This window comes from Triplophysa rosa, linkage group LG22, assembly GCF_024868665.1.
Source record: "Triplophysa rosa linkage group LG22, Trosa_1v2, whole genome shotgun sequence".
Classification (NCBI taxonomy): Eukaryota; Metazoa; Chordata; class Actinopteri; order Cypriniformes; family Nemacheilidae; genus Triplophysa; species Triplophysa rosa.
The window spans coordinates 5167077-5182053 of record NC_079911.1 but is presented as its reverse complement, the minus strand read 5'-3'; the positions used below and the strand labels follow the sequence as shown (position 1 = coordinate 5182053).

General features: G+C 36.7%; 1 protein-coding gene across 3 annotated transcripts; it reads left to right on the top strand.

Moving 5' to 3' along the window:
• The first annotated feature begins 398 nt into the window (after nt 1-398).
• Nucleotides 399-14831, top strand: nln (neurolysin (metallopeptidase M3 family)). 3 transcript variants are annotated; one of them, XM_057320596.1, is made up of 13 exons: nt 399-551; nt 1008-1267; nt 1429-1577; nt 5157-5261; nt 5358-5460; nt 5535-5695; nt 6539-6674; nt 8421-8787; nt 10048-10249; nt 11365-11551; nt 11789-11917; nt 13903-14039; nt 14574-14831. In XM_057320596.1, exons 1-13 carry the CDS (start codon nt 511-513, stop codon nt 14727-14729), a joined length of 2133 nt encoding a protein of 710 aa, XP_057176579.1. In that variant the 5' UTR covers nt 399-510; the 3' UTR covers nt 14730-14831. The 3 variants fall into 3 exon arrangements, with proteins under 3 accessions (XP_057176579.1, XP_057176580.1, XP_057176581.1); XM_057320597.1 differs by having other exon boundaries at nt 403-503; XM_057320598.1 differs by lacking the exon at nt 399-551 and having other exon boundaries at nt 1154-1267; nt 1429-1594.
• Nucleotides 14832-14977: the final 146 nt, after the last annotated feature.

The window sequence follows — 14977 nt, the reverse complement described above, 5'->3', positions numbered from 1 at the left end:
GACTTATATGGTCTTGATACAATAAAACAATAGTTTACAATGATATTTAAAGTAAAACTATGGTAATACAAACAGTAATCAATCAAAAGATAACGGTAAATTTCATGTGCTACAATAAATAAGGCCTTTAGAAGTCTGCTTGCCTAAATAATTATCTAACTGCACTGTAATATTTTATATAAATGTATATTATTTCGTTTATTTTTATTGATTATGAATATAAATTCTATATTTTTTTAAATCTTACATGACATAAAATACATTAAACGTTAATCATGGTTCAATCTTTCAACCGATTTTTTAATTCGCCAGCCAACTAGCACCGCCCACCACTAACGTGTCCCTTTCAGCCAATCATATAGCCGTGAGTGGAGAACGTCTACTTACCTAATTAATATTCATAACCTTAGCCGTCAGCGCAGTTGTATTGTAACAACACTGGAGTGTGGTGAAGCTGTACGCAGAAGGGCATCCCATTTTTGCACATTGAGCGCATGAAACAGGCACGCAATGTTTGTCCTCCGTATTTCTTTGGTCCGAGCTGGTAGAAGGTATTGTGATTTCGGTGCTTTTATTAACACGCTTTATGCATTATTCTCTTGTTTGTCTGGGTTGCTATTATTAACCGAACGTATAACTGTGACTCATATGCTATAAATGCTCTGGAGTGGTGTCATATTTTACAAAGTTATTTAATTAGGTTATCTTAGCGGCTCCCCGCAAAACTAGTAATGCATTTGGCATCTGTGTGTGTGAGCTCGTGTAAGTGTGTCAAGAGCAGATCGGTTTCGCATTCCCTGTTATAACAGGCATGTGAAAGTGTCCGTCGTTAGTACGGAAAACATTCACAGCACGCAACTCACAGAGCACTCGGGTTTCAGCATTATGTGCAGGAATGAATGTTGAGGTTTTCCTGTTTTGAAGTGCCAAGAAGCTAACTATAAGTTCCCACGCAATGCACAGTGATCAATAACACAGCGAGCTAAACTTCTGTCTGTACTTCACAGAATTATTCCATCCAGATCTAAACTAAAGATGACCCTTCAAAATGGATCAGTCATATCAGCCCAGAACTGCTCGAGCAGCACAGATGTCAAGGCAAACAGCCTGCGCTGGGATCTGACCCCAGAAGACATCAGACGCCGCACCGAAATACTGATCCAGCGGATCAAACAAGCGCATGACTCGGTGGGGACCGTGGACATTGGAAAAGTGTGCTTTGAGAACACATTGCAAGTCCTGGCAGATGCAAAATCAGATTATGCAGGTGAGTGGCAACACGACTTGCTATTAAACTGTGTTTTAATTAATTTTGTGTTCTGTGCAAACGGAACCAACGATCTTGGCATTGCATGTGCATGTTCAAGCTTAAGAAACACAACAGACATTTACTTCTGTCCATGTACTGTATGTGATTTTTACTTTCAGCTTCACGTCACATGTTAGACTTCCCTCAGTTTATCTCCCCGGGTAAAGAGGTCAGATTGGCCAGCACTGAGGCTGATAAATGCCTGTCGGATTTCGATGTGGAAATGAGCATGAGAACGGATGTTTTTCAGAGGCTTCTAGCTCTGCAGGTAACATGCGTATGCAGGTGAATCTCAAGAAACCTTTGAGAACATTTGTGGGTCTTATTTGAACCTTTAATAAATCAAGAAAAACTAAAAAGCAAGTTAAGCACATTTTCCATCCGAATTTGAAAAAGTTTATTTTTATGCGAATAAAGAGGAATTATTCATACATTATAACAAAATTGTTAATTCAATTATGACAGTAATTAGAAAAAGGCATGGCCCTAAAACCTGAACCCTTGAAGGGATGCTTCAGCCAAGAAAAAAATTCCCCATGTTTTACTCACCCTCAAGTAGGGTTGGGAATCGAAAATCAATTCCAATTTGGAATCGGAATCGAAAGGCTAGGAATCGGATCGGAATCGAAAGGAATAGGAATCGGATACTTGAGATTAAAATTTGAGTTCCTCTTATCAATTCCTGTGTGCATATTTTCAGAAAAGTACATGCGTTGCATGATCTGCTGATATCTCAATAAAAGCCCTTATGAAAATTATCGATATTTTTTACTATAGTAAGCATAGTTTAGCTATAGAATTTGCATTAAAGCACAGGAATCACAAATTAACCATAGTTGCATTATAGTAACTGCAGTTTAACCATGATGTAGTTCAACTATGATAATACAAATTGTAATAAATCAGAAAAGGTGTGTTTCTATGTGTAAATATACACAAAACGGTGCTCATAAATATATAAATATATTTTGCAAACAAGTCAATAAGCAGGCTAAATGACCATACAGGGGTTGATATCTGAATGTTTTACTTCAACTGTGGAATCGAAACTGGGAATCGATAAGAATAAAAATCGATAAGCAGAATCGAAATTGGAATCGGAATCGATAAAATTGAAACGATTCCCAACCCTAAGGCATCCTCACTGAATGTGACTTTCTTCTTGAGGAATAATGCAGTCGGAGTTATAATACCACATTTCCTTTTTCTTCCAAGCGGTATAATGGGGGGCGAGTTTTTGAAGCTCCAAAAAGTGCATCCATCGACCAAACAACAGCTCGACACGGCTCCGTGGTCTTAACATAGGTCTTCTGAAATGAATCGATGCGTTTGTTTAAGAGAAACGTCCATATTGACAACGCTATGAATGCTAATGTCTAACTTCCTTAGTCCCTCGGCTGCGTGTGAACCAGAGGCCCTTTTTTCTGGCTTTTCACGCCTGCGTCATTTGCCGGAAAAACAAGCCTCTGGTTCACGCGCAGCCAAGGGATAACGGAAGTTAGACATTAACGTTAATAGTGCTGTCATTATGGATATTTCTCTTAAACAAATGCACCGATTCGCTTCAGAAGACCTTTGTTAAGACCACAGAGCCGTGTCGAGCAGTTCTTTGATTGATGGATGCAGCTTTAAAAACTTGCCCCCCATTCACTCCCATTTTACCGCTTGGAAGAAAAACAATGTGTGGTATTATAACTCCGAATGCATTATTCTTCAAGAAGAAAGTCATGTTCAGTTAGAATGCCTTGAGGGTGAGTAAAACATGGGGAATTTTTGTTTCTTGGCTGAAGTATCCCTTTAACTTACTATTTCAGTGGCGTCAAAATCATAAAAAACATGATTATTCTACCTTTTTTAAAAATAAATTGCTATGTTTTTGACTATGTAAAATGCTTTGTTCATTCAGACCGTTATTTGAAACTAAACTGCAAAAACAGCTTATTCAGAAATCCCCATGATTACATCACAACCATGAGCTCAGTAACATGACAATAACATATCAATAATGTGATACTACATATCAATAACATGACAATAACATATAAATAACGTGATAATACATATCAATAATGTGTCAATAACATATCAACGGCTACTCATTTCACATTTACAGTACATTCAAAGTTATTAAAGGTATAGACCCTGTGTAATTCAAAGAGAGGTCATGTAAAATGATTTTTGTTTAAAAAACCTTCACAAACATTTTGATGAATAAAAGGACACTTTATGACACTTTAAATTAAATTGATTTTAATATAGTATTTTACATTTCACTTGTTCCACCGCTATGGAAAGGTTATTTTCATTCTTACGATTGTCATAACTTTATAATAAGAGATCATGAAAAGACACCGTTTATTATGAGAGGACTGGAATCGCTGTGTAGTAAAAAGGCACATCTGAAACATTTGCAGACATGTCCGGTTTAATAGGGTGACCCATAAAATAAGACATTTGGCAGTGTCAGCTGAGGCTGAGACCAAAACAATTTCATAGTGCTGATTCACAAATTAAATTTCACTGTCAGAAATCATTTTGGAGTGAGCAAAGTAGTGCTGTCAATTGATTAAAAAAATTAATCGGATTAATCACACATTTTTTCTGTGATTAATCACGATTAATCGCACACAACAATTTTATTTATTTATTACTTTTACATTTTAATAATTTCACATTTAATCTTCAAATTGATGTAGAAACAACATATTTATTTAACAGCATCATTTTATGAAAGCTAACATTTTGATATTAGTATTGTAACTGATGTCTCTATTAAATTGATTATTTTAACATTAATTATAGCCATTCAACAGTATAATTGAGAGCTCATGTAGGAAATTGAAGGACACTTTATAGTCTTTAATGCTAAATTATAAATTAAATGCAGAAGAATTCTCATTAAAGCTATAAAATCACATTGATTTCTTCTTTTATTTTGTTCTTTGATTAACATTAGTGACAGGAGTCACAGCAGCACGTTTAAGAACGTGGCCCCTTTAAGAGCTGTCTTAGTACGCAGATCTGACCGTCACCGCACTCCCATTTTCACAACTCTTTGCATTCAATTAAAAATTTATTTTACACCTTGAAGTCTGTGCTTAAGAAAATGCTAGACAAAACGGGCTTTCTGACATAATCTTGTGTGGTTTTATCCATTCAAGCACGAAAGAGAACTTAACACGGATGCGCTGTCTGACAGAGATTCACCGACGCAGCCTTCAGCCCATGACTGTTTACACCAGACTGGACCTCTCGTTGCGTTTTGCCGCGTCCCACAGTTTAGAAGCTGTCTATCTTCATTGAACGCCTCAAAGCAACTGTTTCAAATCGCGCTTAAGTGGTTTAAAAGCCTGTACACGAATAAGAGCGTGATTACATAATGTAACGCTAGACAAAGGATGTCAAAACAAACGGATGCTGCGTTAATTGCGATAAATATTTTCTCACGCGTTAATTTGAAAAAATTAATCGCATGCGTTAACGCGTTAACGTTGACAGCCCTAGAGCAAAGCCTTCAGTTTGGCTGCTCTGACTCTAATATCATTCATTTAACTAGACTGTCCATCTTCCAAGGTATTTACTGCCTTTCTAATTGAGCTGTAATAAAATGGTCCTGCTATTTCTTGTGAAGGCCAGTGTTGAGTCCTTAGTGACCCTGTGTAAAACTGCATTGACAGAAAAGCACGCGACCGCTCAACTAGTACAGCGTTGGGCCCATGTAGATTTGGTCTGGTGTCAAAGGTGCTGTGTCTAACACAGGAGCCGTGGATGCATTGGTGCATGCAATAAACCTTAACTTCAGGCATTCGGTCTGCATGCCTCAGCGCTTCCCACTTTATCTTTATAGGAAAAACAATCCAGTGATTTATTGCCTGAGTCAAAGAGATTGCTGGGGCGACTGATAAAGCTTGGGAAACGGAATGGATTGCACTTATCCAAGGAAATACAAGAAGTACATTTTTTGCTATTTGTGAGATGGACAATTTACAAATATTATTTGCACTTATGCAGTGCGATTGTCTTATAAATGTTTCATTTTTTTCTTCAGGAAATCAAGTCAATTTCCAAACAAATAAGTAAACTTTCCATAGATTTCAACCAAAACGTGAACGAGGAAAATACTGTGCTCTCATTCTCTCAGGAGGAGCTTGGTAAGCACAACTGTGGTATAACATCAGCTGCTTTAGTGAAGTCATCTTGAGCTTGTATTTCTTTCTCTCCCAAGCGGGTCTTGCGGAAAGTTACGTGAACGGTCTCGAGAGAACAGAAGATGGGCGGTACGAAGTGACTCTGGCTTATCCGCACTACTTTCCCCTGATGAAAAGATGTCATGTTCCAGAAACTAGGAGAAAGATGGAGGCTGCCTTTCACAGCAGGTGCAAAGATGTAGGTCCTCCTTTATAAAGTGTTGCTCAATACGGTGGCTGACACAGGGCTGAGATGTCGTCAAGTTTTCGCTTCTTTGCTGAAGGAGATAAAGTATTTACGAAATGCGCTCAGTAGTGCAGTTTGTCCATTTAGGGCTACTGTAGAAACAACATGGCGAATTCCATGTAAGGGGACCCACGGTGCATGTAGATAGAAATAGCTCATTCTAAGGTAATAAAAACATATTGCTACATTATGTAAGGTCTTTATACACCTCTGAAGACATAGTTATGTATATATTATTACACGGCTCGTTGGAATGCTTGATTCTGATTGGCCAGTAGCGACATTTGCAGGTTTGTTATTCCCAGATAACAACCTCTCAAAACTAATAACACATGGTAACCCGGATGCAGAAAATCATTTTGACAGGTTTTTTTGACAAATGAAATAATATAAATATGTCTTTAAATAACATATATGACATTATATTTACAAATGATTAAACCAAATTGCCTGTTCGTGACATCTGAACGTCGTATCTTACCTTAAAACCGAATGTAAACGGCTTTTCCTCACTGTCTGCATTCGGTAAAAATGAGCTAATAAAATATTTCAAATTCACATTTCATGTTTAGTTTTTTTCTCATGTGCCAAGTAGCCGTGTAATAATACAAGCAGCTGGCTGTTATCGCGAAATAAGTCTGGTCCTGATCACACTGTCGGGGCTTATTTCTGCGATAACAACCGGCTGCCTGTACGTTATCCCTTACGTATTGCATTTCTGTCAATAAATCCGCCAAGAATTTACAGGTTGGACCTTTAAATGGTGCAAATGATTAATTGTACTCCTGTTTTCAGGCAAACACTGCTATTCTCGAACAGCTGATCGAGTTGCGGGCAAAGCTGGCCAAACTGCTGGGCTTCACCAATCATGCCAATTATATGCTGGAAATGACAATGGCTGAAAATTCAGAGAATGTGGCACAATTTCTTGGTATGTTCCTTGATCTGCGTTTTTGCTTTTTCTCTTTATCATTTCTGTCAAGGATGAGCACCTACAATGTAGCGAGTTATCACACAATGTAATGGCAATACAGTGTATTCCTGATGCAAAGTTTTTGTGTACTAGATGTACTAGTATGTTTTTCAATGGCCAAAACCACTTTAGAGCAGAATGGCCGGCTTGATTGACTTGGAATGCATAGATCAATGTTATTGACCAGACAGTTTAGTCTTCCTTCTTCCTTCCAACTACAGTTAAAGCAACACTTTGTAGTTTTTCAACCTTAAATTAATGTCTCTAAAATTATTTCAGTGGTAGAAGAACTTTTAAAAGGGCTCATTTTACTGCCCCTACTACCTAAGCAGCCTCATAGCGGCTACTACACTCTGTGTGTTAAGTTCTGTGTTTGGGCCGGTACACACAGGCCCGCCCATCCCCTGCCTGCGGAAGAGTGCCACATGGTTTCCAAACAACATTACGTTTCTGCGTTCGAGGTTCCATCAGCTTATTAAACTAATTCACATTTATTGCGCTGCCCACGGGGAAGCTTATACAGCGACATTATTTACAACACTATTAACAGACAATTGAGCAAAAGTTCTATAGGGCCACTTTAATGGACAGTTAAGAAACATTTTCAACATTTTAGTTAATATTGATTAAAAAAGTGATAATCTCAGTAATTTTGTAAATGTGACACATGTCGCCTTTAGATTGTACTATAAATTGGCATTATATCGGCCATTGGCCACCTATTTAATAGATATGAGGATTAAAGGGGTAGTTTACCCAAAAAATATAAATCCTGTCATCCTTTACTCATCTTTTTGTCATTTCAAACCTGTGTGACTTTCTTTTTTTCCACAGAACACAAAAGAAGATATTTTGAAGAATGGACCCCATTCACTTGCATTGGTTTTGTGTCCATACAATAGAAGTGAATGGGGGCCAGTGCTGTTCGGTTACCAACTTTCTTCAAAATATCTTTTGTGTTCTGCAGAAAAAAAGAAAGTCTTAAAGGTTTAAAATGACAAGAGGGTGAGTAAATAATGACAGCATTTTCGGGTGAGCTGTCACATTAAAGTGTAGAAAATTGCTGAAATGAAGCAAACAAGTTAACAATTTTATAAAATAAAGCAAAACATTTATGCAAAGTGAGGCCTGTTTTGTTTTTGTAACCTAGTTACAGTTTTGTTGCCTAGTTTTTGTAACTAATACAAGTAGGATCTAACACCACAATGTTTTCACATATCAATTCAATTGGTCTAGCTGATATACTAGTCCATTACAACTTCTCTTAACCCTTATTACAAAGTCATTAAAGAGACAGTTCACCCAAAAATGAAAATTAGTTTATCATTTACTCACCCTTTTGGCATTCCTAACATGTATGACTTTCTTTTGCAGAACACAAAAGAAGATATTTTGAAGAATGTTTGTAACCAAACAACACTGGATCCCATTGACACAAAACCACTGAGACATTTCTGAAAATATCTTCTTTTGTGTTCTACAGAAGATCGAGTCATATACAGGTTTCGAACCACATAATGGTGAATAAATTATGACAAAATTTTCATTTTTGGATGAACTATCCCTTTAACCCGTTAATCATGATGTATCCATAGAGTCCTCTGTGTATCCAGATACCTTTGAATCTTGTATTAACTGTATGATTTTGCACAGTTGAAAGGGTTCAATTCTATAACTAAAATGATTGTTTGTTATGCCCTCTAGACGAGTTGTATAAAAAGTTGAAACCAGTAGGTGAGCAGGAGAGACTTTATTTACTATCACTCAAACAAGCTGAGTGCAAGAGGCGGGGCTTGATTTTTGACGGACAGATCCACGCGTGGGACATGCCTTACTACATGAATCTGGTGGAACAAGTGAAGTTTGCAGTTGATAAGGACAAACTGATCGAGTACTTCCCTCTGGAGGTGGTGACTGAGGGTCTGCTAAACATATATCAGGATCTGTTGGGTCTGAAGTTCCAGCAGGTGGCGAACGCTCATGTTTGGCATAATAATGTGAAACTCTACTCAGTGCTGGACTATGAGAATGGAGATGAGATCGGGCAGTTTTATCTGGACTTGCATCCCAGGTAAACCACCTCAGACATTTAAAGATCAGGTAACAAGCAGTTTCTGCCAATCTCATATTAATCTTGAGCAGTGTTGGGTGTAACTAGATACTAAGTAATTAGTTACTGTAATTTAATTACTTTTCCCTTGAAAAAGTAAAGTAAGGGATTACTCTGTAGTTTAATATTATTTATTTAAATGAATTAAAAGAGCCCTTTCATGCCTATCCTTGAATCACTTAACTAATCAAGGTTGATATAGGATATAGAAAGTAATTAGTAATAAGTAACTAAATACTTTTTGGAGAGAGTAATTTGTACAGTAATCTAATTACACTATTGAATATGTAATTAGTAACTAGTAATTAATTACTTTTTGGGAGTAACTTACCCAACACTGATCTTGAGTACCTATACAGTAGTGTTGCATATGTCGTATCTTCGAAGAGTTTTTAGTTTGATCCAATTTATAAAAGAGAGATACAGCTGTACGATTATTTCCATAAAAACACGAGCTGCTGGAGGCAGGCAATGGGATGGAACTACAGCACGGGCACACAACACATCATCGCATTAATTCCATTCTTGTTTTGTACATTATGCATGTACACGCCAATTGCCAACAAATATATGACTTAGTTTAACTTAACGCGTGAAGTTCATGTCCGGCATCTTTTAGCACGGGGACCGCGCCATCTATCAGTTTCAAACGATCTCCAAATCCAGCGTTTTAAATAACATCCATCAATGAAATGCCGTGAACAAATAAACACACCTCAAACTTCTCTCCCTATCGCAAGAGTAACGTGCTGCAGCTGCATGCCCACAGCGCAGCCAATCTTGATAAGCGGGTCTTCATATGTTGGTCGATTGGTACGTGGGCGGGCTATTTCTTTTGCCTTGCCATGCTTTTCCGGGAGAAAATAAAACAGGGCCCAATAAAACAGGGATCCAAAAACTTTCCGAAACAAGTTGGTGTGCTGGGGGAGTGTATCAAGCACAGAAATACTACGTCATATGTCCAACTCGTTTTTTAAACAAGTTGACCATGTTAAGCATGAGAAGCCAGCACGTTTAACAGTGTAAAGAAGTCAGAATGCATGACATAGCATGTTACCTACGCTTTAAAAAAGTGTCTTTTCTACGGAAAAGTTCATTAAAATATATAAAGGACATTTTACGTTTAGGTCTTCAGCATTGAATGGTGGTGTGATATTGGCTGATATTGTCTTTATTCAGATTGATTTAATTAATTCAGATTTGATATTTTTTACTCTTTAGGGAGGGTAAATATGGCCACGCAGCTTGCTTTGGCCTACAGCCAGGATGTCTTGGAAATGATGGGAAACGTAGGATACCAGTAGCCGCCATGGTGGCCAACTTTACAAAACCTACGAGTAACTGGCCCTCCCTTCTGCAGCACCATGAGGTGGAGACCTTCTTCCATGAGTTTGGACATGTCATGCATGAGATCTGCTCCAGGGTACGTCAACACTCTCAAGCAATTACAATGGGGTCCGAAAGTCTAAACCTGCATTAATTTCAATTTTAAGAATGTTTTGAATGTAAAATGAATAAATTCTTTTGTGTTTCTGGGTCAAGTACATTCGAGGTCATATTAACTTATTTGTGTAAAAGGTCACATTTCTTTACTTCCATTAAGTGCACATGATGTTCTTTCGATCGTTCTCAAATCATGGGATAACATGAATCATCAGGTTCATGGAGTCCATGCCAGCAATGAGTGCATGATCATTGCAGTGTCATTAAAGCAAAAGGGGAACATACCAAATAAAAATAACAAGACAGTCTAAGGCCATGTTCACACTTGACTTCTTTTTTGACAAGAAAAAGTTGACAATGGCGCTTTTTTAGTAAAAAAAAACGCTCGCAGCGTTGTGGTTACAAATAGCAGCCGGCAATGTTCAAAGATAGCATTTATGCATGAAGGCAGACAAGCTTCATAGGCAGCATAACGGAAGTCTGTTTGAATTATAAACAGAGAGCGTTTTTGCTATAACACATATTTAAAAACTACAATACTAATTTCTCGCTAGAAGTGCAATCAGAAGTTATTGAAAGTGAAAATTAAACTTACATTTATACAAAACTATGCTCCAACGGGCGTTTCGATCGCCATTTTATTTTTCGAGCTTGAGCTTTCTCGACCAATCACGTTCCTCGCATGTTGTTATGGAAACAACAGGACCTTGTCATTGGTTAGCTGTGAAAAAGGAGCTTGACGTAGGACTTTTTTTTCAGAAAAGTAGAACTTTTTTCAACCTCAAAAGACGCTCTGAGCTGCAGAAAAAGGCGCTGGCGTCTAAAAAAGTGAAAACACGGCATAGGATTATAATGTAAAACAGACGCTAGAAGCTTCAAAAAAGAAATCAAGTGTGAACATGGCCTTAAATTATATTTTTGAAAATGTTCAGTAAGGGTGTTAGACCCTTGGACCCACCATAATAAAATTAGACAACTTATTAAAAATTACAGTTTATTTGTTGTCTAAAGTTGAATTAGGGACACAACCTATTATGACCTGTCTAAGTTATATAGATAAAAATCACACCTGGTTGCACAACCTGCATGTTCCAGACCCGCTATGCAGAGTTCAGTGGGACACAGGTGGAGACCGATTTTGTGGAGGTACCATCTCAAATGTTGGAGAACTGGGTTTGGGAGAAAGAGCCACTAATAAGGATGTCCCGCCACTACAACGATGGCAGCCCAATTCCTGACAACCTGCTGAATAAACTCATTGCCTCCAGAGTGGCCAATACTGGTCAGTCTATCTATCTGTCTATCTATCTATCTATCTATCTATCTATCTATCTATCTATCTATCTATCTATCTATCTATCTATCTATCTATCTATCTATCTATCTATCTATCATCTATCCAGAGATATCCAGAGATATCCATTTTAGTCTTGGTGCCTTATAAATATCTGCTGTATTTGTGTATAATTCATGTAAAAAATATTCAAATGAATATTTGTAACAGCGTGTTTGTGTGCAGGTCTGATGAACCTGCGGCAGATTGTTCTCAGTAAAGCTGACCAGTCACTCCACACTAAGGACAGTGCTGATACTGCAGCTGAGTTTGCCAAACACAGTAAAGAGATCCTGGGGATCCCTGCCACACCAGGTCATAAACACGGCATAACCGGCCAATAAGGATGTAACAACCTTGTGGTGTGGTAGTCATCTGTGCTAAAAATGCAACACACGAGACTCTGACACTAATAATATATTGACTTATGGTGGAGTTTGTCTAAACTGTTGTGAAGGTTGTATTTTAATGTTTATAGGGTTTTATGAAAAGCATTTTTGGCTTTTTTGAAATGACACACTGCTGCCCAATTTGCATTTTATCCATCCTAAATAGTATTCGAAATTAGAATAAGTTGGTCCTAAAACTATAGTATGTTGTAATGGGTATTCTCAAAGAACCCAGATGGTCTAAACTTTCCAGTGAGAATTCAAAGTGTTGATTCAGACCAGCAAGAACAAGAAATCTTCTATGTAGTGATGTCACTACAATGAGTTCATTAAAGTCCCCTTGAACCGGAAGTTGCGATCGTTTTTACCAGAGACACTCTTATTATAGAGATGGTAGGGTCTGTAATACTTCCAATTGGAGAACCCGTAACGGCTAACAAAACCCATTGACATCCATTCAAAAAACTAGCATACGGTCTCCTTTCCTGCGTTCCACTGAAGCCAGGGCATTAGCATTAGCCGTTACACTTTTATGGTTGCAGGCTTTCCTTGTGAAAGGGCTTTGTTTTTACGTCCGTATTTTGACACATTTCTGAATGAAATGGAATTTCTAATGAGAAAAATTGTGGGCGTGGCTTTTGTCTTTCTCTGCGATTTTCATTGGATGTATAAAAACAGCCGTTTCAATTTGAAATGGAACAGGCAGTAGACTGACAGTTGAAGGGGAAGAGTTAACGGATGCTCTGCCCAAGCCATCTAACAGCAAATATTGACAGCATGACAAGACACATGAAATAAAAATCGAGGTTATCACATCTAAAAATTAGGGCTGTCAAACGATTAATCGTGATTAATCGCATCCAGAATAAAAGTTTGTGTTTACATAATATGTGTCCGTGTATTGTGCATATTAATTTGTATTTATAAATACAAAAACAGAGATGTATTATTTATATTTACCAATAACTTAAATTACATATAAACGTTTATAATTTTTTATGTTTTAAATTTTTCTTAAATATATGCATGTATGTGTATGTGATTATAAACACAACGTTAATATGCACAGTGCACAGACATATATTATGTAAACACAAACTTTTATTATGGATGCGATTAATCGCCATTAATCGTTTGACAGCCCTACTAAAAATAGTTTTGAACTTTTCCTAAATACATGTAGAAATTAGGGCTGTCAACGTTAACGCGTTAACGCATGCGATTCATTTTTTCAAATTAACGCGTGAAAAATATTTATATTTAAATGTAAAACTATATTTTAAAATATTATTGTTATGTGTGATTAATCGTGATCAATCACAGAAAATGTGTGATTAATCCGATTAATTTTTTTAATCGATTGACAGCACTAGTAGAAATATTACTGTTGTATTGCTTAAAAGTGAATATGAACTTGTTTTCTTTGCAGTATTTGAGGTCTAAAAAATACAGAGCATCTTTTCTGTTATTTTGACCTGTTTCTGCAGTTTTCACTTTCTGCAAATAAATGCAAATAGAAACAATATTTTTATTTGAAATTTGGGAGAAATGTTGTAAGTAGTTCACAGAATGACCTAAACCTAAACACATACAGTACCTATAAATAGTAAATAAATAAAACAATGTTATGGTCTCTTACTTTTTTCTGCGGCTGTATATTGGGAAGTAAATGTGGAAAAATATCATGAAAAAGCAAAATTGTGGCAAGAAACATTTCTTTCTAAGTGGGGAAAAACTTCTTCAGGGGAAATATTGTAAAATTTGTATGTATACAGTATATAACATATACAGTATAGTCAGTAAAATTTAATTTGTTGGCTAAATTATACAAAAATAAATTATTTGATGATTTTTTAAATGATTAATTTAATTGTTTTAATTTTTAATTTTCATATGTAACTCTTTCCACAGGCACAAACATGACGGCTAGTTTCAGTCATTTGGCCGGAGGATATGATGGTCAGTACTATAGCTATCTTTGGAGTGAAACATACTCAATGGATATCTTCTTCAGTCGTTTCAAGAAGGAAGGAATCATGAATCCAAAAGTAAGTTTTGCTCTTTCTGTTTTTTATTTATGTTTGGCTAATACTTAACAGAGAACAGACAAAAACTGAATCATTATTTTAATTGATAGTCACCACTTGAATTCTGTATCAGCATTACTACATAAAGTTTCCATTTCAGGCAGAAATCAAGAATCAGTTACGATTGGGAAACTGGATTGTGAGAAACACATTTTTGGCACGTGATTCTGACTAGTGAACTGCCAGAAATAGATGCATCTCACATATAAATAGATACTACAGGAATAGTACCAACTACGCAAAACTATTGACAAGTGTTGTGTTGTGTCATACTTAGTCATAGTATTGTTTAAAGATGAGTCTGCACATTTAGGGGAAGTTGACTTCACCATTCATGCTTAATTACAAAATGCAGAGTTATGGTCCGTGATAATTATCAATTCATAGCTATAGTTTAGTTACAAAAAATATAGTGCAGTCTCTTGACATTTTTTTTACGTTCAGCATTATGATCTAGTCTGAAAAATGTGTATGTTTGTGTGTATTGACCTACAGGTTGGCAAGGAATACAGGCAAGTGGTGCTGGAGGCTGGAGGTTCAATGGATGGTATGGATATGTTGAGAAAGTTTCTGGGTCGTGATCCTTGCCAGGATGCATTTATTCAATGTAAAGGACTCGCTCAAAAAATTACAGAACAAAATTCTTATTGACTACCACTGAAAAGAAAACATCCATAATATCTGTAGAGATCTATTGCCATGTATATTCTTAGTTATCATTTTAATTATACAGATTAAAATATTGTGAATACATTTTGTGTAGGCTGTCTTGTTTGTTGTATGAAGGATTTTTTTTGTATATTTACATACAGATTTGTATAGACGTAAAATAGATGCTGTTATGCAAATTTATGTGTGAATGAAACGCCCAGGCAGACGATTAAAGTGACAGTAACCGT

What these genes read in the sequence shown, in the direction of transcription:
- nln (XM_057320596.1), top strand. Translation starts at nt 511, where the DNA reads ATGTTTGTCCTCCGTATTTCTTTGGTCCGAGCTGGTAGAAG. An exon ending in CTCCAGAGTGGCCAATACTG is followed by an intron (nt 11,552 to 11,788) that starts GTCAGTCTATCT and finishes GTTTGTGTGCAG; the next exon opens with GTCTGATGAACCTGCGGCAG. An exon ending in AAGGAATCATGAATCCAAAA is followed by an intron (nt 14,040 to 14,573) that starts GTAAGTTTTGCT and finishes ATTGACCTACAG; the next exon opens with GTTGGCAAGGAATACAGGCA.